The following is a 26218-nucleotide window of genomic DNA, read 5'->3' on the forward strand; positions in this document are numbered from 1 at the left end:
GGAATAGAAATAAAATGGGTCTTACATTGAACTTATAGACAAAGTACCTTGTTTTTATGAATGCTATATCTAGTTATATATAGTTATAAATCTACTTGCCTTCACACAAGCATTTCAGCAAACACCTTCATGCATTTAGGTTTCCTTTTATAACTTTTGTCAAACAGTTTGTGAATTTGGTTTATCTGTATAGTTTAGGCAGGGTTAGCTATTAGATTAGCCGAGGACTAGTTAGTAATTACATTTTATACATTCATATATTCATTCCATCAATTGCACATGCACGTAAGAAGTTAATTTGTGAACATTGTGCCTTTCATGCATTACATTATTAGGTGTAATTAGATTAGGTTGCATTCATTTTAGGTATCTATAGAAGATTAATTAGTTTCCCCACTCAAATCATGTCACACACACTATAACTAGTCAATTGATTACTTATCCTTAAATAGATTGTTGGTTGTTGTTATACTACATTATTTTGGGGAAAGCATTATCTGCATAAATTTTACACAACTAGAGACTTATCACCCATATCAGTCAAAATGTTTAGAATTGACCTAGGTATTTGTTGCAAGTTCTAACGATGGATAACTGACCTAGAAAACAAAATCAAAATGAGGGATAGAGAATGGAGCACAAACGCTTCTTGAAAGAAAAAAGATGTACAAAAACTAAATAAAAATATTTTTTTTTTAAATTACAAGTGTCAATCACACTTTGAGACTTTCTAATCCGGTTAGTATTGTAGTTACACACGTCAACTAAAAGTTAATATCGTTGGCTATAGAAGATGTATTCCATGCATTAATAAACTATGGTGATTATTTTTGTATAAACTTTTTTATAGAGAAATTCTAATTTTGCATGTATGTTGAAGGACTACAAACATAATAAACCCTTATTATTATTATTATTATTATTATTATTATTATTATTATTATTATTATTATTATCATTATCATTATCATTATCATCATCATTATTATCATCATTATTATTATTATCATTATCATGATCATTCATCTTACTAGAGGTCCAAATGCAAGTGGCGAGGTTCGGATAGTCGCCTTGGTGAACCTAGTGGCCGGAGTCTGGCCTCTTTGTCGCTCGAATGGGGGAGCTCTACCTGCAAAGACTTTATGAACCTCACCACTTGCATTTGGATCTCCTGGTAAGATCATTTGGAACCCATCGTGAAATCGATAACGAGATTCAACATGCGAACCATTGGTCCCTTAATCCCTCCATTGGGGATGATCCACTCATTCCCTTTAAACCTTAACTAGGGGGCTTATGTTCCTACCGCACCCAATAGCCCTACATCGCTTAGAAGTCGAGGCCTAAGGCGGTTTACATACCCTTTCCTCTTTCCACCCTCTGAGGTAGCTTTTAAGGACAAAATTGTGATGGAGTCGACGCTTCAAAGCGGACAATACCTCGGATGAAGGGTGATTGACCCTAACGATATCCTCGGATCGGAACATTGGTGGTGTAGCCCTATAGAATGTGTATTGGCCCTGTAATGAACAATCGTGAACAAGTTGTAAATAAACAAGTTATTTCGTGTGAGACATTTGTATTGGTTTACTGTTTCTTTACGTATTTATGTTGTTTGCTCGTTTTCCACTCGGAGAGGGCTTAATGCCTCGCGAAGAGGGCTTAGTGCCTCTTTAAAGAAGGCTTTAAGTGTCTCACGGAGAGGGCTTAGAATGTATATGCGTGTAATAGGTAATCATGTAAATGTACAGAAGGATACAAAGAATTGAAAATGAAAAGATAGGCCAAATGGTGAAAGAGGACTTTCATTTATAGTTGGCGAGTGTACCTCGTTAAAACCTTGTCTGACAAAACCCTCCTTAGGGATAAAATCCGGGCTAAGGAAAAAGAGTACACGCGTCCTCAAGAGTCTTTAACTATAGTACATTTTCAAGTCGGTAGCGTTCCACGTTCTAGGATGAGCTTCCCATTAAGTTCTTCTAGTTTGTAGGCTCCATTTTGGAGAGAGTTGGTGACTCTGAAAGGCCTTGATGAGTTCATATCTAGGCCTTCATATAATATTTAATTTTGGGAATTTAATTGAATTTTGTGATTAAAAGATCAATTTAATCAGGATTTGTGATAATTGAGCTTATTGAGTTTGTAAGATAAAAATAGGTTAGAATATGATTTTAGTTAAATAAAGTATTCTTGGATATTCTAACATTTGTTGAGACAGTTGAAGTTAAATTTGATTCATTAGAGATGTGAGATTGAATTGTTCTGAATTACAAAATAAGGACAAGTTAATAAATTCTGAAAAGAAGTATAAAAGAAGCTGAATACACCCCTAAATTTTTACATGTACACTCCCCTTTTCACAAATGGTCCATACAATTGGCTTTCATTATTATAGGCCTTAAATTACTAAATTTCACCCTGCACACTTAAACTCAACATGTCATCAACATGTCATCTATCTACCACTAAAACATCTAAGCCAATATCATCTCCACACAACCAGAAACCTAGCTTCTGCCTATTGCACCTTGACGCTGGCAACCACTACGCCGCCACCACCATGGAACCTGCAGCGTTTAACGTCGCGACACCACCATATCTGAAACGCTCCACTACCACGCATCTCGTGGACCACTGCGAGCCTCCACACAATTGCAACAGAAAACGCTGACGCTGCCACCATCTGCACTGCACGCGAACGCACTTGAATTGCGCAACCTCCATTGCACCAGCAGCAACGGAGAAGGCCGCCGCGAGTTCATTCAACGTCGTTTGAGCAGCCATGGGAACCATCTCACGACAGCGCACTTGCGTTCGAACCCACGCATCCCCTTTGCACCTATATCTGAGTAACGAAGAAAACGCAACTAGCTCGTCGGACTTCCATTGTAGTACACTATAACCCACACAACTCACCATATAGTGTACCTGCAACCACACTCCGAGAACAACGTTCACCGGAGAAGTAGACGCAAACACCAGATTTGCACCGTCGTCGGAGCAGAGCGTCACCAACAGGTCAACACCGTCAACCACTTGCAGATCTTGCCCATGAACCAAACAGCAGCAAAGCAAGCCATACACGTGAACAGCACAAACCTTAAAGGAGGAGGGAGGAACTTCATTTGACAGAGAAAGAGAGAACTGCCACATGTGAGCTACTTTGCATAGTCAACGGGTCAAAATTGATCGTATATTCAAACTCTTGTCAAAGTTTGCCCAAACGAGAGAAACTAATTTAAATTTGGACTATAAGATTGTAAATGAATGATATAGAGAATTAATATAAATATTATTTGGTGATAATTGATTAAAGATTTAAATAATTAATTTAATAATGCTATTATGATCAAACTAATATTACTATACTATACCACATCAGTAGCACTCATCGGTTATCTAAATATTATTATTTGGTAATAAATATTGCTTGGATCCGGGAGGGGTTAACTGCAGAAAGGACTCCGAAGCTCAAGTCAGCGAAAGCTCTCAGAAAGTCAAATCAGGTGATTAAGGAAGTAATGAATGCGTGCCTTTAATTTCTGGGGTCCATGCATATTTATAGATCATTAATTATGTCTGGCCACGTCATGGGCTGGGCCCTTGCTTGGACCGTAGGTGGGCATGGGCCTTAGCCCAGGCCCTTAGTTCGATTGTTGGAGACTGGTGACTTGTATTGGAGTGTTCTGTTTTTTACTAAGTCCTTGGTTGTTTGTATAGAGTTGTCGGCCTGAGCCGGTTACCCTTTAACGGCTTAGGCCGCTATAGTTGTTTTCGGTTGTTTTCGGCTTGTTAAATCAATGTCGCTTCTTAGTGATTTTAGTCCGGGTACCTTAACATATACATGGTGCTTACTACTATTCGGCTTAGGCCGACTAGGTGCGGTACAAATATCTTTAAATAATTAATTTGATAAAGTTGTTGCCATCAAATTAATACTACTAAACTATAACAAATTCAGTATTTATAAGATAACAGTCAAGAAATAGAAAGGATAAAGTCAACTCTAAGTCGTCTCCTAATGAACATGAAATTGATGTCGGACAAATTACCTCTTATAAAAAATTATACAAAAATGGTAAATTAAATAAAATAAGAAATAAAGAAACAAAGTTGGAAAAAGATAAAAAATATAACACAATGATAAAGAAAATAGATTGATTCCACTGTTTTTTTTTTTTCAAAATATGATTCATCTTCGGTTATCTAAAGATTATTGTTAGATTAATAGATTTAATTATTGTTATAGATATAGATTTGTCAATTAATCAATGTAAATTCTTAAGTAATTTATTGGCATTCTCAATTAATTTGTTGGAGATCATCATCATTATTATTATTACAATTATAATATTATCATATCATTATAATCATCATCATTATTATTATTATTATTATTATTATTATTATTATTAGTGTTCTTATTACTATTATTATAACTTTCATTATTATTATTATTATTATTATTAGGTTAAAATATATATTTGGTTTCTATTTTTGTTCATTTTTTCTCAATATAATCCTAATATTATTTTTTTTTCTAATCAAGTTCCAATTATTGTCAATTTTGTTCAATTTTCTCTTATTTTGCTAACGCTATTTAAATAACTAACAGTAATGAACTATGACTGTCACATGTCACTTTTGTTTTTTTTTTAAGTTTTTAATTTTTTTTGACAAAATATGTCCACATGTCAACCTAGCAACATGCCACATGTCAAAGTCCCAATTTTTTTTTAATGGAGCAATTTTGTCTCTCTCCAAATTAAGATAAAATTTAATTTTTACATAAATATTATAATGGTGTTGTTTTAAAATTCATATTTTTATTAAATATTTGGTTTATGGTTACAATTAGATTAAAAAGTTAAAGATGAGGACTAATATCATTGATCTAAAATTTTAAGAACTTAAAAATCAAATGTGATTTTTAAAATTTTGAGAGGTTAAAAAGTGGGGAGTATCATCATTCCTTTATGTGATTATGTAATTTTTAACCTCTTAAAATTTTGGATCGATGGTGTTAGTCCTTATCTTTCAAATTTTTGTTTTAATTTTAAATTAATTCTAACCTTAAACCAAAAATATTTAATAAAATTGTGAATTTTAATAAAAAAATATTATAACTTTTATATAAAAATTAAATTTGATCTCAATTCGGAGAGGAACAAAATTTTTCATTAAAAAATAAATTAAACTAAATTGAACAAAAATAATGAATATAAAAACTAAATTAAATATAAAACATTGACTTTAACAAGTGGTACACTATTGGATTGATGCGTGGACATTTTTTAAAAAATAAAAGAAAAATTTAAAAGATCAAAACAAATTCAAAAAACCCACGAAGTCACATGTGGTCGTACTCTTCAATACACTAACTATTTAAACAACGTTAGCAAAAAAGGACCAAATTGAATAAAATTTACGAAAATTCAAATCTAATTGAACAAAAAACAATATTATGACTAAATTTACAAAACTGAACGAAAATAGGGGCCAAATATAAATTTTAACCTTATTATTATTATTATTATTATTATTATTATTATTATTGTTATCACTACAAAAAAATACCTTATTAGTGACCAATTTTACTGACAAAAAATAATAGGCATTGTAGTGATTAATTTGGATATTAATTTATAAACTAAAAATTATTGGTAACTAAAATAGTTTTTAAATTGGTCTCTAAATTGATTACCATAGTGAATTGTCTGTAAATTGGTCACTAACATTAACAACCAAGGCTTTATATACTAGAAAAATTGGTCTCTAAATTTGTATCTAAATTGGTCACTAATAAAAAAAAATTAGAGATCAATTTTTTTGTAAGTAAAACCTTCGTAGCTAATGTTAATATAGATACCAATTCATCATAATGACCAATTTAGAAATTATTTTAGTTATTGATAATTTTTAATTTATAAGATTAGTGTTTATTATTTGTACTATACCTAGGCATACTTGGATAACTATATGATCAAAATCGCCTAGGTATAGCCCCACAAATAGAAGCAATATATGAGTAACCGGTTAAACAAGATCTTATAGCGGCCCAGGCCGCCTACTATAGATCTCATATTGAACATAGGGTCGTTAACTCCGGACTTAGGCCTCTCAGACGCTCAGAACTTGGGCTCAGCCCAAGCCCATAGAGAATCAAAAAGGGGCCCAACCCATAAGAAGGGACATACACATTTAATGACTCTATAAATACGTGTGGACCCCAACAATTAAATGTACGCTTTCATTAATTTCCTAATATGAGATTTGACTTTTGAGAACCTTTTTGCTGACTTGATCGTCATAATCTTCTTCGCAGGTAACCACCTAAGGGTCCATACCGTGTCTATGTTAGGAGATAATATGTACAAGTCAAGAAGGAGCCGGTTCGAGAGGTCAAAGATTGAGATAAAACATTATTTGTGTTTTCTAATATCTCTTATTTATTTCCGCAGGAACATTATTATTATTATTATTATTATTATTATTATTATTATTATTATTATTATTATATAAATGACACGCACATTACAGGATTTCACGCATCATATATGAAGATACATTTTTGATCGGATATATAAAGGTACATCAAACTAAAAGTGTGCACTTCGCATAGAAAACTTAGGTTATACAATATAAAAAACTGTCTTTTTAACAGAAATAAAATTTGTCCAATTGTTTCAAATTATGAATTTCATAAAGATTTTGTATGGTAAAAGAATAGGTGGCTACAAATTAATATTGATGGGATATACAAATACCACTTTGGCACAACAAATTCTGGTAGGTTCATTTCTATTCTAAGTTAAACCACTATACCTAAATATATATCATTATGATACACGTTCCATCAAGTTAAGCAGTTTGTGGTTTAACTAGCTATTCATCTATGTGTTAGTCCGTTACCTACTGCCAAAGTGCAATTAATTAACATTTGAAAAAAATAAAATAAAATACTAAAAAACAAGCACGGAACAGCAGATAGACCAGAAGGTGACAGAGTTGTTACTTACCCAATGTTAGTTTAATCTTGGCTTTCAAACCAAACATGATGTGCACCCATCAATGTATTCCTACCTCTCTTTCATATTCATATATGTGTGTGTGTCTGTTTTACCCTAAACTTTGAAAGCCATAGCTCAACAATAGTTTATTTTGTGGACTAAGCAATTGGGATCGTTCAAAGAACCTTCTGTTTCCATAGCCCATGCCATTGCGGATGAAGTTATAGTCCCTTTTAAATTGCAATGTGTATGTGTTTTTTTTTTTTAATCTTTGTTTCCTTAGCCTTATGCCATTTTTGATGAAATTTTAGTTCTTTTTAATTTCTTATATGTGCTTCTTTTGTCTTTCAAGATTTTTTTTTTCAAATTGAGTAAATTTGTTTTACTTGTTATTCTAAAATTAAGCTACTTTGTGTTTTTTTTTATCATAATTTACTTGTTTTCTTCGATCTAACAAATTCAAATCCTCGTTATCATTTAAAATCTTCATAAATTGAATATATTAAATTAGAATAATCAGATAGTTTAGTAATTAAAATTGTAAAAAGGTTATGTAATATGTTGTTATGAGACCAAGTTGTACTCCACAAGTCTGCTGAACTGCTCTAGCACTCGGTTGCTGGCTTGATGCCTCCCTATTCCGATGAAGCTCCGATGACGGTGCAGGAGTGCCTGCAAAAGACACTCCGATGCTTAAGTTAGCACTGGTGATGTCAGAGATTCAGGAAATATTTTAATGCGTAATCAATACATAGAACAATGTGCTATTTATACCTTTTTTACCTGTGGGTTCTACCTGGAATGGGTTTTTGGGCCAAAAATACCTCTTTTAATTGTTTCTCGATCTAATGACAATGGGTGAAATTACAAGAAGAGCCCTCGATAGTTGCCGTTGGGCGGCTTGAGTCAATATGGGCGGATATCGCATACTTTATGGGAGATCCTAAGTATATAGTATCCGATAAGCAAACATGTGGGATTTGAAGGTTGGATACTTTTGGGTCGCCTAGTTAGTTGAGTGGATAAGGATGATTACCTCTTACTCGAGCAACTTCATAGTGTATTGCTCATGATATTTCCTTATTGCCTGTTAGTTGGATGCTTGAGGCCGCCTACTGCGTGCTGGTGTATTCCTCAATGTAGGGTGAATAATATAGGTGTTGATGACTGCTTAATGTGTACTAAGGGATTCTTAGAATAGAGTAAGCAACCTTGGAGGTTACTAATGGTTGCTTACTATGTATTTATTCCTTAGTACAGAGTAAGCGACCTTAGAGGTTACTAATGGTTGCTGGTGGCTACTTACTGTACTAAGGGGTTCCTTAGTATAGAGTAAGTAGCCTTGGAAGTTACTGATGGCTGCTGGTAGCTGCTTACTGTGTACCAAGGGATTCCTTAGTATAAAGTACGCGGCCTTGGAGGTTGCTGGTGATTGCTTGCTGTGTACTAAGGGATTCCTTAGTACAAAGTAAGCGGCCTTGAAGGTTACTGATGGTTGTTTACTATGTACTAAAAGATTCCTTAGTACAAAGTAAGCGACCTTAGAGGTTACTGATGACTGCTTACTATGTACGGATTCCTTAGTACAGAGTAAGCGGCCTCGGAGGTTACTGATGACTGCTGGTGGCTGCTTACTATATACTAAGGGGTTCCTTAGTATAGAGTAAGCGACCTTAGAAGCTGCTAGTGGCTGCTTATTATGTATTGTGTGTACTTATACCTGATTCATGCTATAGTTGAGACATAATAGTTCTTATAACTAGGAAAATACCAAATAAATTTATGAAATAAAAATTCTTTAAACTTAATTATTTTTTGTGAATTTAATGTGTAAATGTTATTATTATTATATTTCTCTTTTAAGTTTCGGTCTGATATGATTGTTGATTTATACTTCACCTTTTTTTTAATTCAAAAAATAATTGAAGTTTGAGAGAATAAAAGATTTTCATTCTTTAAGTTACTTTAAAGTTTAAACTTTATTCATCAAATAAAAATTTAGCCAACAAAAATATTAAATCTCATACAAATTTTAAAAAATATATCTTCAATTTATAATTTTACGTTGTACAAATTAATTCAAATTTTATTACAATCTATCTATTTTACAGAAGATGTCAATTTGAGAGTTTTAGATAAAATTACGGGAAATACTAGTTTAAATTATAAGTAACGAGTGAAGAAAAGTGAAATTAACCTATACTTTTCTATCCTTATATTTTAAAGTTTCAATTTAGCATATGCTATGTGGGTAAATCCACTCTTGAATAAGTCTTTTTTTTTTTCAACTAAATGAATAGGTTGAAAAAAAGTACCAACTTCCGAAATCTTTTTTAAAGTGGACTAGGATTGTGATCAAAGTGTGTTTAGTTATACTATGAGGCATTAATTAACACCTAAATACAATATCTTCGACCTAGGTTAAAGGTGGAGTCAAGTTCTTCTGGCTTGAAGACCTAGCTAAGTTGGTCCGGACCAAAGATCAAATTAGATCCACTTGAACCCAAGTTTAAGCCGAGTCGAACAAAGATGAGGATCGAGCGAAATTGGCCAAGATGAATTTCAAGACAAGATTGTTAGGCGTAAAATTAAGACGAGCTGGCCTAGGACAAAGGTCAAGACAACTTGTCCCGGACTAAAGGTCGAGATAGACTGACCCAGGCTAAAGATGAAAACAGGGCAATTTGAACTGTTGGTCAAAACGGGTAATCCAAGACAAATATCGAGAATGACCTAGGCCAAAGGATGAGACAAGCCAACTATGTTGACGATGCAGATGGTGCAACCAAAGTTGAAGTTCGAGACGAACTAGTCCATGTTAGTTTGAAATTCGAGATAGGGTTGTTTAAGGTCGTAGGTCAAGATGAAGACGTGTTGTCTGAGGTTGAATATCGAGATGGGCTTACAACGCCCGAAGGTTGAGACGAGCTTCCAAGGTCAAAGGTCAAGACGGGTCAACCAAATCTGATGGTTATGACGGGTTGGCTTGGGTCGAAGGTCAAGATGGGTCGGTCGTGGTCGTAGGTCAAGACAAGTCAACTTTGACTGGAAGGTTGAGACAAGTTAGTCAGGACCTAACATCAAGGCAAGTAAGCTCGGGTCAAATGTTTAGATGAGTTAGTCCCTGCCAAAGTTCGAGCTAATTTGACAAAGGTCGAAGGTTGAGTCAAACTATCAAGGATGACATTCGATCTGAGTTAGCTCAAATCATAAGAAAAGTTGAAGGATCCAGTTGAGTCAGCCCGTAGTGAAGGAAAAGCTGAGTCAACTCAGATATAATCTAACCCTATTTATCTTAATTTTAAACCAACTCACGTAGACTGACCCATAAGTTTGTCAAATAAGAAATTTAAAACTATTTTGACCTTTTTCTTATGTACGCCTTTTAACCAATGAGTTTTTTTTTTTTTTTTTTTTTTTTTTTTTTTTTTTTTGTAACTTAACCCATGTGGGGCAAGGGAGAGATATTTAGACAAATATTAGTGTAATTATGAAACTCAATCATTGCTATTACCATTAATAATTAAAGTTTGAGATTGTGTCATTTTAGTTAATTTGTCACAATATCAACGATTTCTTTTCATTCATTTTTCATATGTAAGAGTTTGCAATGTCCAAAGATATTTAAGAAGAGCCTATGACACATTAATCAAGAGCCACACGACTATCTATCTTAATGAAGATAATTCAATATTTCTTGTCAATAAAGAAAAAAAAAAGGATACTATTTTCAAGAAGAAAGAAAAAACTAAAACAACAACATTAATCAGAATAAAACATCCTCTAATTGACAAAGAGCTTAATCAACTTTATTGATCAAATAAATCTTTGTGTTGCACTTAAACCTACCAAGTTTCAATAGACATAAATCTCTTTTGCATGTGTTAAAATTAGAAAACACAAACAATGAAAAGAGTACTATGTTTTACGTATGCGAAATGCTATACTTTGCTCTTGCCTTCAATAGGTATTTTACTCCTTCGTTAAATTTTGTGATCTTTACGGAATCAAAAAATTCAATTAATATTCGAATTTTATAAATAAATTATATAATTTTTCAATATATTCTTTATCTATCTAATTTACAAGTTATTTATTCTTATTACCCAATACGTCCACCATAGATAGATCTGAAAAAAATAATTAATGCATAATTGATTTCATAAAGCAAATATTAATTCGGAATACTTTCTTTTTCTAAAAGTTGTATATAGTGAAATATTCTGTCTAATTACTAGATACCCTTAATATCATATAAGATCATTATGAATTAAGGGATGCTGGTAAAAAGGGTGTTTAAGGCCCAAAATGGTGAATCAGGTTTTGTAACTAAACAACATTACCGTACTTTAATCAGCTAAGTTTCTAGATGAAACTTATTTAGTGGGGAACAGCTATAAGTTTGGAAGTCAAAACACAACCAATCCAAAACTGTGATAACCAATTTATCATAACAAATATGTGTCTGAAGGAGGTTGATTAATAACTTGCATCCCAAAATACAGCGATTTCCATTATACACTACTTTATGTGACAAGCAAGATATCATGAGATAAGCTAGTTTAAGTTGGTGTTTTCAGTCTTAATTTCCAAGAATGGCTCCATCACTCACCTAACCAAGTTAAAACGACGTGGTAGCAATGCCCATTTCGGTCTATATAAGCGTGGGTTGGCGAGTCGTTCGTGAATGCAACACACAAGGACACATAACAAGTACGACAAACTGAGACACCGAAAGTGTAGAGAGGATTCAGAGTGAGAAAAATGGATTCTCGTTTGGCTCGAATCATGCTTCTCATGGCTTGCATTCTACCAGCTTTGGTCGAGTGCAGAGTCAGGCACTACAAATTTCATGTAAGTAAACCATTTTAATTTTCTGCCTGTGATGTGCATTGTGTTGTGTCAGGCATTTTGATAATGTTCTTTTATATAGCTTATATCAATATCATATTTGGAAATTTATAACCAATAAATATACAACGATGTTGAAGTACTCCGAGTTCAGAAGCACCCAAGAATCTCCTGTTTATAGTAGAAGTTTAAAAAATAATTTATGCATAAATGCATGCAATTTATGCTATATTCAATTATCTTCCTCTCACATCAAGCAATTTTCTATCAAGTTCTTGATAAAGATAGGGGTACCATTGTCGCAGAGGTTAAGGTCAGTTTTCTTTTATTAAACTTAGAATAATGTTCTGACAACTGCGAAACAAGCTTAGGATTATATTTCCCTTTCATGTTAAATAGATCTGTGCAATTACGTTAAAATACATTTTGAACCCACATTCTCGCAAATTATACAAGCCGAGTTAAGGGGTTTTATCATACGTCACCTGACCATAGTGTGTGTCCTTGTTGCAAAAATAAGCTATGAACCTGACAGTCGCTGATAAATGAATCATGGCTCCAAAGTCAAGTGACAAAATGAATTCCCTATTTCGAGAAGTACGCTTAAAAAAACTAATAATATATATATATTTTGTGTTGTGATCAAATTGATTTAATAAATAAAAGTTAATTAAATTACATTTCGTAAAACAAACAAATTTCATCTGATAAATTTTATAATATTAATTTATTGATTAAGTATATCAAATTTCTCATAACTTTATATTGACACATCACTTAAATTTACATGTTTTAAATATCATATTATAAAATAATTTGATATACATTGTCGAATTAATAAGAATATAAAATTCAATGATTGAATTAATTAAATTTACATTTTGTAAAAAACAGTATTAAAGGTATAATTAATAATCACACACACACACACACACATATATATATATATATATATATATATATATATATATATATAAGCTTAATAATATTATTTATAGGAACATGAGCTCTCATGTTTTTCTTGGTATGAGACATGGTGTGCAGTGCAGGAATTTTGTAATCATAGTTGTTAGTTTCGAAGTTTTAACCTCACCTAAACTTAGTGCTTAGTAGATGCCAACAACTATGTCACACCATGGAAACCAAATGAGTAGATTTTAGAATTGTGGTGACATGGAAGGTAGAGCTCCAAATCAGCACCAAGAGATAGATAATCGGTCAATTTTTTCCAACCACTTGGATGCAGAATTATAGTTTCTTTCAGATAATTATAGCTAATGTTGATAATAATGGGTGCAGGTGGTGGCGAAACAAACCTCTAGATTGTGTTCAAGCAAATCTATTGTCACCATTAATGGAAAATTCCCAGGACCCACTCTTTACGCCAGGGAAGATGACACAGTGCTGGTCAAAGTCATCAACCAAGTCAACCACAATGTTACCATCCATTGGTGAGATATCATATATTTCATTTTATTTGCTTCAAGTTACAATAAGTATAGCACAAAAAACAAGTAATAGGCCTTATTGTAAACAATATCTATCTCTAATCAACACAATGTTGATATTGAATTCTGATTGAAGTGATTGTGCCATCTTGGTAGGCATGGTGTGAGGCAACTGAGAACTGGTTGGGCAGATGGACCAGCATATGTGACACAGTGCCCAATTCAACCAGGGAAAACCTATGTGTACAATTTCACCCTTACAGGTCAAAGAGGAACACTTCTTTATCATGCACATGTTAACTGGCTAAGGTCAACTCTCCATGGTGCCTTGGTTATCTTGCCAAAGAGAGGTGTGCCTTATCCTTTCCCAAAGCCAGATGATGAACTGGTTGTGGTATTAGGTGAGCAAACACGTACCCTTCAATTACTCCTATTGACTAAATTAATTGATCTTAAAGTCAACACATACTTAATTTCCATTACACGGAATTCCTGTTAAAATTTACTGTCGTTATAAATTGTAGGAGAATGGTGGAAATCTGATACTGAAGCTATTATCAATGAAGCACTGAAATCAGGATTGGCACCAAATGTCTCAGATGCTCATACCATTAATGGCCTTCCAGGGACAGTTACCAATTGTTCTTCACAGGGTATTTTGTTCTGTTCAATTCTTTTTCGGTAATAACATATATTTTCCCTGTCAATCAATCAATATATTATTAGTACATGTAACTCTTAAGGTAATTGTTGTAAAAGTCAATAAACTTACCATAAAGGTAATGTACCTCAAACTAAGCTTTATTTGTTTTCATTTTTGGGGAATATGTGCAGATGTTTACAACCTGCCCGTGGAGGGTGGAAAGACCTACCTGCTGAGAATTGTCAATGCTGCACTCAATGAGGAGCTTTTCTTCAAAATTGCAGGCCACAAGCTTACGGTGGTAGAAGTTGATGCCACATACGTAAAGCCTTTCAAGATTGAAACAATAGTGATAGCCCCTGGTCAAACCACCAATGTCCTACTAAATGCTGACCAAAAATCTGGCAAGTACTTGGTGGCAGCATCTCCTTTCATGGATGCTCCTGTTGCTGTTGACAACTTGACTGCCACAGCAACATTACACTACACAGGCACGCTTGCCACCACTCCCACATTTCTCACCACCCCACCTCCCAAAAATGCTACCCAAGTTGCTAACAACTTTATCAGCTCTCTTAGAGGCCTTAACTCCAAAAAGTACCCTGTCAATGTCCCACTAACAGTTGATCATTCACTTTTCTTCACTGTTGGGTTGGGCATTAACCCATGCCCATCTTGCAAAGCTGCAAATGGGAGCAGGGTGGTGGCTTCTATCAACAATGTCACGTTCCTTATGCCAACTGTTGCCTTACTACAGGCACATTATTTCAACATCAAAGGGGTGTTCACCACTGATTTCCCTGCGAATCCACCCCATGTTTTCAACTACTCAGGGCCTGGACCAACCAATTTGAACACCGTAACTGCCACAGTTCAAGTTGTTCTACAAGATACTGGAATCATTGCACCTGAAAACCACCCCGTCCATCTCCATGGGTTCAATTTCTTTGTTGTTGGAAAAGGAGTAGGCAACTACAATCCCAGTACTGACCCAAACAACTTTAACCTTGTTGATCCTGTTGAAAGAAACACTGTTGGAGTACCAGCTGGAGGATGGACAGCAATTAGATTCAGGGCAGATAATCCAGGTAAAATTTCACAATCTCATACAACGAATGAATCAGATTAATTAGTACACTCTAAAAATGAGCTGGAAAACATGGGGCAAATTATTTTGAAGCCAACAAAATAACAAAAAATATATGAACAGATGCAGTGTAAAGCCTTTCAAAGGTCTATTGGATTATTACTCATGAATCTCATCATAGTAATCCTTTTAATTCCTTGTGTATGATAGGAGTTTGGTTCATGCACTGCCACTTGGAGGTGCACACAACATGGGGACTAAAGATGGCCTTTTTGGTGGAGAATGGCAATGGTTCTGAGCAATCAGTGATACCCCCACCGAAAGATCTTCCCAAATGCTAAATATGTTACAGTCATCAGTTAATTTGCAATCTACAAACCCTTCCATTGCTGCAACAAAAAAAAAAAAACAAAAATCAGAGCTTTGGAGGGATACAGAGAAGCCAGGCAAATGAAGAAGAGTAAAAAGAAAAGATTATTTAATAAGCGAAGGCCAGAATGCTTTTTTCTTTGAGTAAATAGGAGAATTTGTTCAAGCACGTTCAATAAAATGGAGCGCGCATTTTGGTTTTCCTCTTGCAAATTCAAATTTTCAAGACACGCTATGTATGTACCGGAGTCAACAAGTGTACGCTCTTGTTTGTTTCATGAAATACAAAAGGGTTATTTACATCGTTAAATTGATAATTATTTTGGCCGATATTAACTTTCATAAGTGTGTTCGAATGTCTTTCCATCCTTAACGCTTTAGGCGCTGTGATCGGGTATTTTTCAATTCTTAGGATATTTAAACGCTGCGTTCCGATGTTTTTTCAATCCGTGGATGTTTTTTTATCCTTATCACTTTTAGAGTCATTATTACATGGATGTGTTTTAACATAGTTGATATGTTAAAAAATTCATACATGCAAATAAAATCAACAACGGATAGAAAATGTATATTAAAAATGGATATTCGTGAGTAACGAGTACGAGTATTTTTTATATTCGCTTGTTTACGGGGCGAGTACAGGTATCATAGTATCCATACCGGTAGATACTTGTACCCGCTATACTCTAATTCAAAATAAAAATAATAATTAAAGCATTAACACTTTGATTTTGAATGAGTTATTTTTCTGTCAATTGGTTTTAAAAAATCTCCATTTATTTGTAACTTGTCACTCAACGCTATTTAAATGGATCATTTTCACTTTATTTAAAATTTATAAATGTTATGTATTGTATTTTTATTTGAATTTATGATTAAAATTTGTTATTAAATATTAAATTTTTCTTTTGTAAATACCCACGGGTACATGTGGATATCCATGGATATTAATAAAATATGCGGATACCGGTACAACAAATACCCGCACAGATATGAGTACGGGTACAAGACGGATATTCATCCAGCGGGTAGGGTACGAGGGAGCTACTACCCGTAACCTACCCGCCCTGTTGACATCCCTAAGGGTTCTTAAATACCTTTGTGTTCAAAGGTGTTTTAAACTAGGCTGCTTTTAGATGCCTTTGTACTCGGATGTATTTTAACCCATGACACTTTTAAATACCTTCATACTCATATGTCTTTCAATTAAGGACACTTCTAAACATCTTTGTATTCAAATTGTTTCAAATCCGGGCACTTTTAGACGCCTGGTATGTATTGGCAAGTGTACCAAATTGTACAAGTAATACGGTGGACAAGTTTAGATATCATATTCCACAGAGACTAATGTGGTTTAAATCAATTGATTGATTACTGATAAAGGTTAAGAATAACAAGACATTGTGGTTGAAATCTAAAATAAATTCAGAATTAAAATGTAAAGAAATAAAAGAAATTGGCACAATGAAAACAAATAACTTGATTGAAAAATTATAAGTCTTGACTCTAGCATTTCATTCAAAGTAAAAATAACAAACAATATATTTCTAATTCTTGACTCTAACATTCACACCACTATGTACCAAGCTCTAATGTCTTAATGACAAGATTAAACTTTAATAAGAACCCTAATGTCTAAGACCTTTCCTTATCAAGAGTTCACATTTAACCCTTGTTCTTATGGGACCGAGTTGTACTTCACAAGTCTCGCGTACTCTCTTGATGCAGGGAGGTCGGGTGAGTCTTCTGGCTTCGAGGGGTTACGGTCACGGCGCAGGTGTGCCTGCAAAAGATACTCCGATGCCAAAGTCAGTGCTGAGTGATGTCAGTGGTTACAGAGAATATTTAATGCGTAATCAATGCATAGGGTAGTGTGCTATTTATACCCTTTTTTACCTGTGGGTCCTACCTGGGATGGGCTTTTGGCCCAATATTCCCTTCTTGGCTATTCTTGGATCCAGTGCTGAGGGGGAAATTACCAAGAGATCCCTCAGGGGTAGGCGGTACCCGGCATTCGGTCGTGAGAGTGTCTACGGATGGTAGGTTTCATCTTATTGGTCGAGATGGTTGTGTCATGGGTTTGGATTGTCCTGAGTAGGAGTATTTGTGGTGCAGGATAGGGGGCCTAGGGAATTTGTTGCCGTGAAGACCTCTTGTTCGTGATGGGGATGTTTTGGAAAAGGATGCGGCTTCAGAGGTTCGCTGGTGGCTGCTTGGGGGAGGAGGGGCATTCTCTAGAACAAGGTACGTGATCCGTAGTGTGTTTGGTGGTCGCATACTTTGGGAGGGGATGTCTATCGAGCAGTGTGCGGCCTGGGTGCTCGTTAAGGGTCGCATGTTGGAGGGGAGGTAGCCGATACAAGGTGTGTGGTATGCGGGTTCATTGAGGTTGCGTGCTCAGAGGCCGAGGCCGTGTACTTTGGGTACGGTTGGGACATCAGCCTTCCAGTCTTGAGGGGTGAAACGACGCGTAGACTTTAGAGGCCGAGGCCGTGTACTTTGGGTACGGTTGGGACATCAGCCTTCCAGTCTTGAGGGGTGAAACGACGCGTAGACTTTAGAGGCCGAGGCCGTGTACTTTGGGTACGGTTGGGACATCAGCCTTCCAGTCTTGAGGAGTGAAACGACGCGTAGACTTTAGAGGCCGAGGCCGTGTACTTTGGGTACGGTTGGGACAACCCTTATGTTCATATGCACAATTAGTTAGTTGTCTATTCTAGTAAAAGTTCAAATATCGTGTCCAATGATTAGATAACCATAAATATGAAATCGATAATTATCATGCAGTTAAGATCGAGAATAGAACATAAGAGTATGGAAAATAAATTTATTGAATGAAGAATTTACAGAGAATTAAGAATACATTACACCTAACCCCGTGAATAAGGGAGTTAACTACTCTTAAACATACTACACATTGGACTGATGATAAAATTGAATGTCTTCAGCCTTCAGAATGTCCTTTTACTGTCAAAAGTATTTAGATCAAGTTTTTTTTTCTCTCTAATTGTGTGTTTTTGATGTCATGTCCTCAATTTATAGACTTTCATAATTGGACTTGGCCTAAAATTTGAACTTGATTTGATACTTGAATAAATTGTAAGAGATAATGTTTGATATATATCTTTTAATATTTTTAGATTTCATATCTTTGAATTGTTCTCCAATTATTATTACTCGTAATTTGAGTAACCAACTTTGTGGATATTTGATATTGTTGATAATCTTTAACTATTCAATATTTAACTCATTCTATTGATAATCTTCCAATATTTCATATTTAAGGGTATCTAATCAATAGAATGAGTCGAATATTGAATGGTTAAAGATTATCAACAATATCAAATATCCACAAAGTTGGTTACTCAAATTACATATGTGATCCACTTGATGATCATGTTTCTATTATGTTAAATATGGAAATAAAGTGTAGAATATGATGTTTACATGTTGTACCATGTTCGTCGGCTATATGACATATGTTAGATGTCTTTTTAGTCTTATTATGTCCTTTTAAATCTGTTAAAATGGGTTTTAACAGGTCAAAAGGCTTGTTGTATATGGTTTCTAGTATGAATGTATTCAATCAATTGATTTGTTTTTCAATCGATTGATCTTGGAGACATTTTAGCTTGGTTGGAACTTCAAGAACCCGAGTTTGGTTGGCTAGGGACAACCACCATTAGGTTTTGCAATTCTTGTGCCTCTTGTTGCGTTTCTAGTGTGATTCTAGACCTGTAAGTGTTTCTTATAGTCGTGTGGTTAAGTTTTTTGTGTGAGTAAAAAAACTTTGTTTTTGTTGTTCAAAAGTGTAATCTTGGTGTGAGGTTTGTAAAACTTTTGATAATAGTGGAAACCAGGCTGAGGTTGTCTTGGTAAACTAGATGTAGCTTTGTGATTGAGTGAACCAGTATAAAAACTATAAAACCCGAGAAATTTAATTAATTAAATAAATAATTAATTAATCAATACGAGTAGTGGGAGCCTTTATGACATTTAATGTTGACTTTTAGGACATGGAAAAGTACTAGTTCAAATGATTGAAAGTACTTGGTTGTGTTGAAAAGACTTGGGTTCAAGTCTTGTGTGTGCCCAATTGTGTGTTATTTTAATTGTGTATTATTTTGATAATATGATTGATCATGATGAGTGATAATATAATCCTAAATTTATATGAATTATCACGAAACATGAATTGGTTGAATGGTTGTGCATTAACTTGACATTTGCATGGTTGTGTGTTTGAACCTTGGTAGACATGAATTAAGCTTCCTTTTTGCCAAAATTCTTTTTGGCATGAATGTGAATGCTCAGACAAATTTGGACATTGAAGAGCATCGTGAGGATTATTGATCAAGGAGGAACTATCACATACTCAATTTCAAGCAAGGAATCCAGATTAGGGGAGCTGGACTCCGTGATTTTTAATCCGTGTCATTATTTTTGCATGCTGAATGATTATTTAGAAGCCTGAATTGTAATAATATGGTTTAATTTCATGTTTGTGGAAATTTTCCAGATATTGCCTGGCGGGCCTTCAAAGCCGCCAAGCGACTCAATGCTTTTCTGTGTAAATTTAGGGTTCCAAAGAGGAACTGCCGAGCGGCATGAACTGGCCGCTAGGCGATGTATGTGTTTTAACCTAGTTTTTGAGTTTTTGTATGAATCGTCTAGCAGTGGTGAATGCCCACCAAGTGACACGAGTTAAATTGGCTCGATTTTGGTGTTTAACGCGTTATGGGATACCCTGATTAGGAAAAATGGAATTATAAATGATAATGGAGTGTGGAATATTGATAATTGTTTCATTATGTTATGAATTGAGTGAATTTCAGAAGAATGTAGTTTAGGGTTTGACAAATTGGGGATTTTGAGCGTTAGGGATGATTGATGCCGGAATCGCATTGATAATCTGTAAGTTTAAATCTTGTTTGATATTAAGTATCATTGGTGGCATGGTTGATTGCTAAAATGTGGAAATGATTATTGTGGGTTGTTTTTGGATTTTGAGAGCGTTCGCAGGTGTAGGAATTGTTAGAAATTTCCATAATCCTATGCACCGCCTAGCAACACTTGAACTACTGCCAAGCGCCAGATGTAGACCAGTGGCACGGTGCAGTTAGACTTATAGCAACATTGGAGGATTCTGTAGAGTTAATTTGGGCTTGAAACAGTGGGGTTGTAATATGCTGGAATTGGTGATACAACGATAAGAAATGCGTGAGGAAATACAATGTGAGATTTATAAAGTTTGGTTTGGTTTTGGAAGAGTTGAATTCAACCACAGTGAGGTAGAGGTTTGATTTAATTAGGATCTTGATGGATTGTGAGGCAAATTATAATGCAAGAGTTTAGGGGCTATGTAGAGTTGTCTAAGTTGAATTGAGGGTAATTATAGGTTGTAGTATAATGGTTATATTAATCATAATTTGTTGGAGATTGAAATAATGTTTGGGAACATGGGTGGAATGCATATAGTATGCGTTGATTATGGCATGCTATGAATAAGTAAAGTGGAACCTAAGCAAGCTTAGGTATTGGTGCGTTTGGATTCATGAATCAAAAAGGGAATAGGAACATTGGTAAGAAGCTAAACCTGTGAGAATTGATGCAATTAATTTGGTGGAGATTACTGTAGATTTTGATGCCTAAATTGGGGACTGCAATTTGTTCTGTGTAGAACATGGATAACATGGTGGTTGCCATGTGGTAGTGAATCTGATAAAGGATTGATCCCTACCAAGGATGATGGCCCATGGCACATGCTTAGAAGAAAGGGAGTTCCTTGATCCCTTCCTTTGCTTTTATTTTCTTTAGTTTAAAATTCCTTTAAGTTGGCTTGGTTGACTATTTTTGAGTTGACTTGTTGACCTTGACTTTGGGTTGACTTGTTGACTCAAAAGATTAGCTTAACCTTAAACCAACATGCTAATAAATTCCTTAATTTGCTTTTGTAGGAATAAGAAAGGAGGAGGACCACATAGGAGACACTTGGCGTCCTAAGGAAGAGAAAGAAGGAATAAGACTTTCTAGAAGCATCTAGAAAGGGGAGGCCCACATGCCTTGGACACCAAGTCTTCTAGAATGTTCTAGAACCTTCCTTTGGGAGCCTTGGCCATGAAGACTTGCCACCTAGATGGCTTGGACGAAAATTCACCCATGTGCACCCTAGGATGACCTACTTTCTAGAACATGCTAGGTTTCTTTTGTAATCCTTTAACTTAGTTGTTTTGCTAAGGGGCCCCTAGACTTGTCTATTTAAGGGGACCTCTAACACTTGTACAAGGGTTGAACATTTTGGAAAAATTATACACTTTGTGTTTCAACCTTTTGTGAGAGCATTCCTCCTTAGGGAGTGGAGTTCTTTCAAGCCTTATCTTGCCTTGGCAAGTGGCGGCATACACCACTCATCTTCAAGGTTGCCATGACTTCTTCTACCCTAGCCTTGTAGTCAGTGGCGGATCTTGCCCAATAATATTGGGGGAGCCAAAAAATATACTCAAAATTTATATTTTTAATTATTGTCACTATACAATAAAACTTAATACATAATTTAATATAACCGTAACTACAAAACAAATCACACACATCTAAAGTATTATTTTTTCATATTCTTGAATTCATCAATAATTAAATAAAAACTAAAATTTTCAGCTATTTCTTTTAATATAAATATGAAAACCTTTCTAAATAATTAATAGAAAATTTCTCCTGTAACTTGTTGAACTTTAAGAAAAGGATCTTCTAATTGAACAATATAATCATTAGTATTATGTTTCAGAATATGTAAAAAATTGAATTAGTCTTGTTTTCATCTTCACATGTAGCTTTCCTTTTATCACTTTAAAACAATGAATCTATTATCTTATTCTTCATTAATATTTATCACAACCTAATAAAAGATTGAGAGTTCCTAAAAATGATTAAAATAAAAAAATAAGTTATTACAATCTAATAAAAAAATGAGAATTCCTAAAAAAATCTATGATAATAAAGTCACAATTCAAAATCGGTTATGAAAAAACACATCATACATTACTTTTACTTCTATATTCATAAAAAATAAATATAAGACTCATAAGATAAAAGATAATGCTAACTATTAAACAAATATTTCAGGATGAAGTAAGATATGAGAATTTCTTTTTTTTCTTTAATTATAATAAAATTAAAAGAAAAAAATAATAAGTTTGTATCTAACTTTTTTTTTTAAAAACGAAAAAAAACATGTGAGAATAAGAGATAAATCTCTCAAAAAGATAATAAAAAAGAATGTATCTTAATAAATATTTTTAATTTTTATTATATTTGATTTATGTTTTATCATTTATTATTATTAAATGTTATATTTTATAAAAAATTTAAAAAATATCTAATTTAATAATCATTTTTTTAATATAAACTACATATCATTTAAATTTTTTAAAAAATATTAAAATTTTCTAAATTACATATAATATAAAAAAATTAAAAAAAATGGGAGGGGGTGCCATGGCCCCTCCCTGCCCCTCAAAACATCCGCCACTGCTTGTAGTGGCGTGAATCCTCCATTCCTCCCATTTCCCTTGCTTTTCATTTTATGTTTCTTTACTCTTCTTGGTTTATATTGTTTCTATTATATGTTTTTTTCTTTTGATTTCTTACTCCCCATCAATCCATTCTCCTCCTCTCTAGAACCTTGGAAAGGAACCTTCACATCTAGATAGCTTGCTATCTTAATGTCCAGTGGAGATTTCCTTGGTTTTCTTAATCAACTCACACCATATTCAATAATCTTAAAAAGGAACAAGATAATCCTTCATCATTTGGTATCTAGAGCTTTGGTTGTCCTTGAATATGGTGTTTTCATGTTTTAACCTTGTCTTGTGTAGCTATCTTTGAATGGTCCACATAAAAACAGTGCTGGCAGCAACGTATGCGTTTTTGAAAAGAAAACTGCAGCTAGCTCAGTGGTCCAAAAATAACGTTCTTTATATCAAAAGAAAGCTCTGTGAGTCTAGTTTCCAACAAAAAAAGAATTAACGCATTTGGAGTTCTGTGGAGAGAGTTATGATCAAATGAGTGAGCAAAGGTCAGAGCTGCCGAGAATACGAAAAACAACGTTTTCAGGTTATGTTGTGGCAATTTTGGCTTCGGTTTTGTGACTCTTTTGCTCCTAAATGTGGTTGGATAACATGTCTTTTGATGCTTACTCTTTGAGCCTCAAATCCATGAGTTTAAATGCATGATAGCTACATGTTTGTATCTTTGTTTATGTCATGTTGAGTCTTTAAATGTGTCTAACTTTTGCTTGAGTCTCTTGTCATATGCTTCTTTGAGTTTTCTTGTTTTTGTTTCTAAGTTTTTGAACTATTGCTTGAGATCTATGCCTTGTGTTGTTGTATGCTCCTTGAAATTGATTTTGACCTAATTTTAAGGAACTAAGTGTTCAAGACACCCTAAAACATCGTTCTCATCATTTTAAGTACCTAGTTTTGAAAAGAAAAAGTGTTTTCAAGACCAAAAACAGTTTGGCCGAGAGCTTTTACAATGCTTGGTGAATCCATTTGGCCATTTTTACTAGGTGTTATGCTACCAAAATTGCCACAACATAACCTGAAAACGTTGTTTTTCGTATTCTCGGCAGCTCTGACCTTTGCTCACTCATTTGATCATAACTCTCTCCACAGAACTCCAAATGCGTTAATTCTTTTTTTGTTGGAAACTAGACTCACAGAGCTTTCTTTTGATATAAAGAACGTTATTTTTGGACCACTGAGCTAGCTGCAGTTTTCTTTTCAAAAACGCATACGTTGCTGCCAGCACTATTTTTATGTGGACCATTCAAAGATAGCTACACAAGACAAGGTTAGAACATGAAAACACCATATTCAAGGACAACCAAAGCTCTAGATACCAAATGATGAAGGATTATCTTGTTCCTTTTTAAGATTATTGAATATGGTGTGAGTTGATTAAGAAAACCAAGGAAATCCCCATTGGACATTAAGATAGCAAGCTATCTAGATGTGAAGGTTCCTTTCCAAGGTTCTAGAGAGGAGGAGAATTGATTGATGGGGAGTAAGAAATCAAAAGAAAAAAACATATAATAGAAACAATATAAACCAAGAAGAGTAAAGAAACATAAAATGAAAAGCAAGGGAAATGGGAGGAATGGAGGATTCACGCCACTACAAGGCTAGGCTAGAAGAAGCCATGGCAACCTTGAAGATGAGTGGTGTATGCCGCCACTTGCCAAGGCAAGATAAGGCTTGAAAGAACTCCACTCCCTAAGGAGGAATGCTCTCACAAAAGGTTGAAACACAAAGTGTATAATTTTTCCAAAATGTTCAACCCTTGTACAAGTGTTAGAGGTCCCCTTAAATAGACAAGTCTAGGGGCCCCTTAGCAAAACAACTAAGTTAAAGGATTACAAAAGAAACCTAGCATGTTCTAGAAAGTAGGTCATCCTAGGGAGCACATGGGTGAATTTTCGTCCAAGCCATCTAGGTGGCAAGTCTTCATGGCCAAGGCTCCCAAAGGAAGGTTCTAGAACATTCTAGAAGACTTGGTTTCCAAGGCATGTGGGCCTCCCCTTTCTAGATGCTTCTAGAAAGTCTTATTCCTTCTCTCTCTTCCTTAGGACGCCAAGTGTCTCCTATGTGGTCCTCCTCCTTTCTTATTCCTACAAAAGCAAATTAAGGAATTTATTAGCATGTTGGTTTAAGGTTAAGCTAATCTTTTGAGTCAACAAGTCAACCCAAAGTCAAGGTCAACAAGTCAACTCAAAAATAGTCAACCAAGCCAACTTAAAGGAATTTTAAACTAAAGAAAATAAAGGCAAAGGAAGGGATCAAGGAACTCCCTTTCTTCTAAGCATGTGCCATGGGCCATCATCCTTGGTAGGGATCAATCCTTTATCATTCTCCCCTTGTTGGAGAGAATTTGACCTCAAATTCTTGAAGTCTTTGTTGATGGAGCTTGACTTAAGTTGATTAGTACTTTCTTCATCTTTAATGATTTGATCCCTAGTCTTGGAGATGCCCTCTTTCTTTTTAATGCCACTCTCCTTTTCTTGCTTGTGTTTTTGTTCATCTCTCTTTGTTTGGGAAGCGAATGAAGAGTGGTGTTGCACCTCTTGCTTTGAAAAACTCTTTTTGTAGGCAAGTAACTCCTTGGTGGAAGCTTGCCCCTTTTCTTTTTCTTTTTCATCTTTTATTTTATTTTTGTCCTCATTTTCTTGTGGAGGTGGGAGAGGTAGGATTGTGAACTTCTTTCCCAGGAAGGAGAAAACATAAGTGTTTGCATGGCCATCATAAACAACTTTTCTATCAAATTGCCATGGCCTACCTAGCAAAATATGGTTGGCTTCCATAGGCACAATGTCACATAATACCTCATCCTTAAAATTGCCAATTGAAAAGTTAATGAGGACTTGTTTAGTTACTTTTATTTCTTCTTCCTTAAGCCATGATAGGTTGTAGGGTTTGACATGAGGAATGGTTTTCAAGCCAAACTTGTCCACCACCCTTGGGCTAGCCATATTTACACAACTTCCACTATCTATGATGAAGTGACATATCTTGTCATTGATAAGGCACCCTCCATGAAAAAGGTTTTGTCTTTGAGAAGGATCAAGTTCTTTGGGAACTTGCCCTAGTTGGCGCCTTTTCATTAACAATCCACTTTCAAAGGGTTTAGTCCTTTCAATTGAAGAAGAAGTGTGGGAAGAAGTATTTTGGGGGGAAGGGGAAGAAAAATGTTCACTCTCATCATCACTCTTCTTTAAGATCATTGTCCTCTTGATTGGGCAATTCAAAGCAATGTGTTT

General features: G+C 34.6%; 1 protein-coding gene across 1 annotated transcript; it reads left to right on the forward strand.

The window, feature by feature from the left end:
- Positions 1 to 11699: 11699 nt before the first annotated feature.
- LOC114165737 (laccase-4-like) lies at positions 11700 to 15718 on the forward strand. The gene is made up of 6 exons (XM_028050311.1): positions 11700 to 11864; positions 13161 to 13312; positions 13466 to 13710; positions 13834 to 13962; positions 14144 to 15040; positions 15250 to 15718. Exons 1-6 carry the CDS (start codon positions 11775 to 11777, stop codon positions 15378 to 15380), a joined length of 1644 nt encoding a protein of 547 aa, XP_027906112.1. The 5' UTR covers positions 11700 to 11774; the 3' UTR covers positions 15381 to 15718.
- Positions 15719 to 26218: the final 10500 nt, after the last annotated feature.

This window comes from Vigna unguiculata, chromosome 10 (genome assembly GCF_004118075.2).
Source record: "Vigna unguiculata cultivar IT97K-499-35 chromosome 10, ASM411807v1, whole genome shotgun sequence".
NCBI classification, from domain to species: domain Eukaryota; kingdom Viridiplantae; phylum Streptophyta; class Magnoliopsida; order Fabales; family Fabaceae; genus Vigna; species Vigna unguiculata.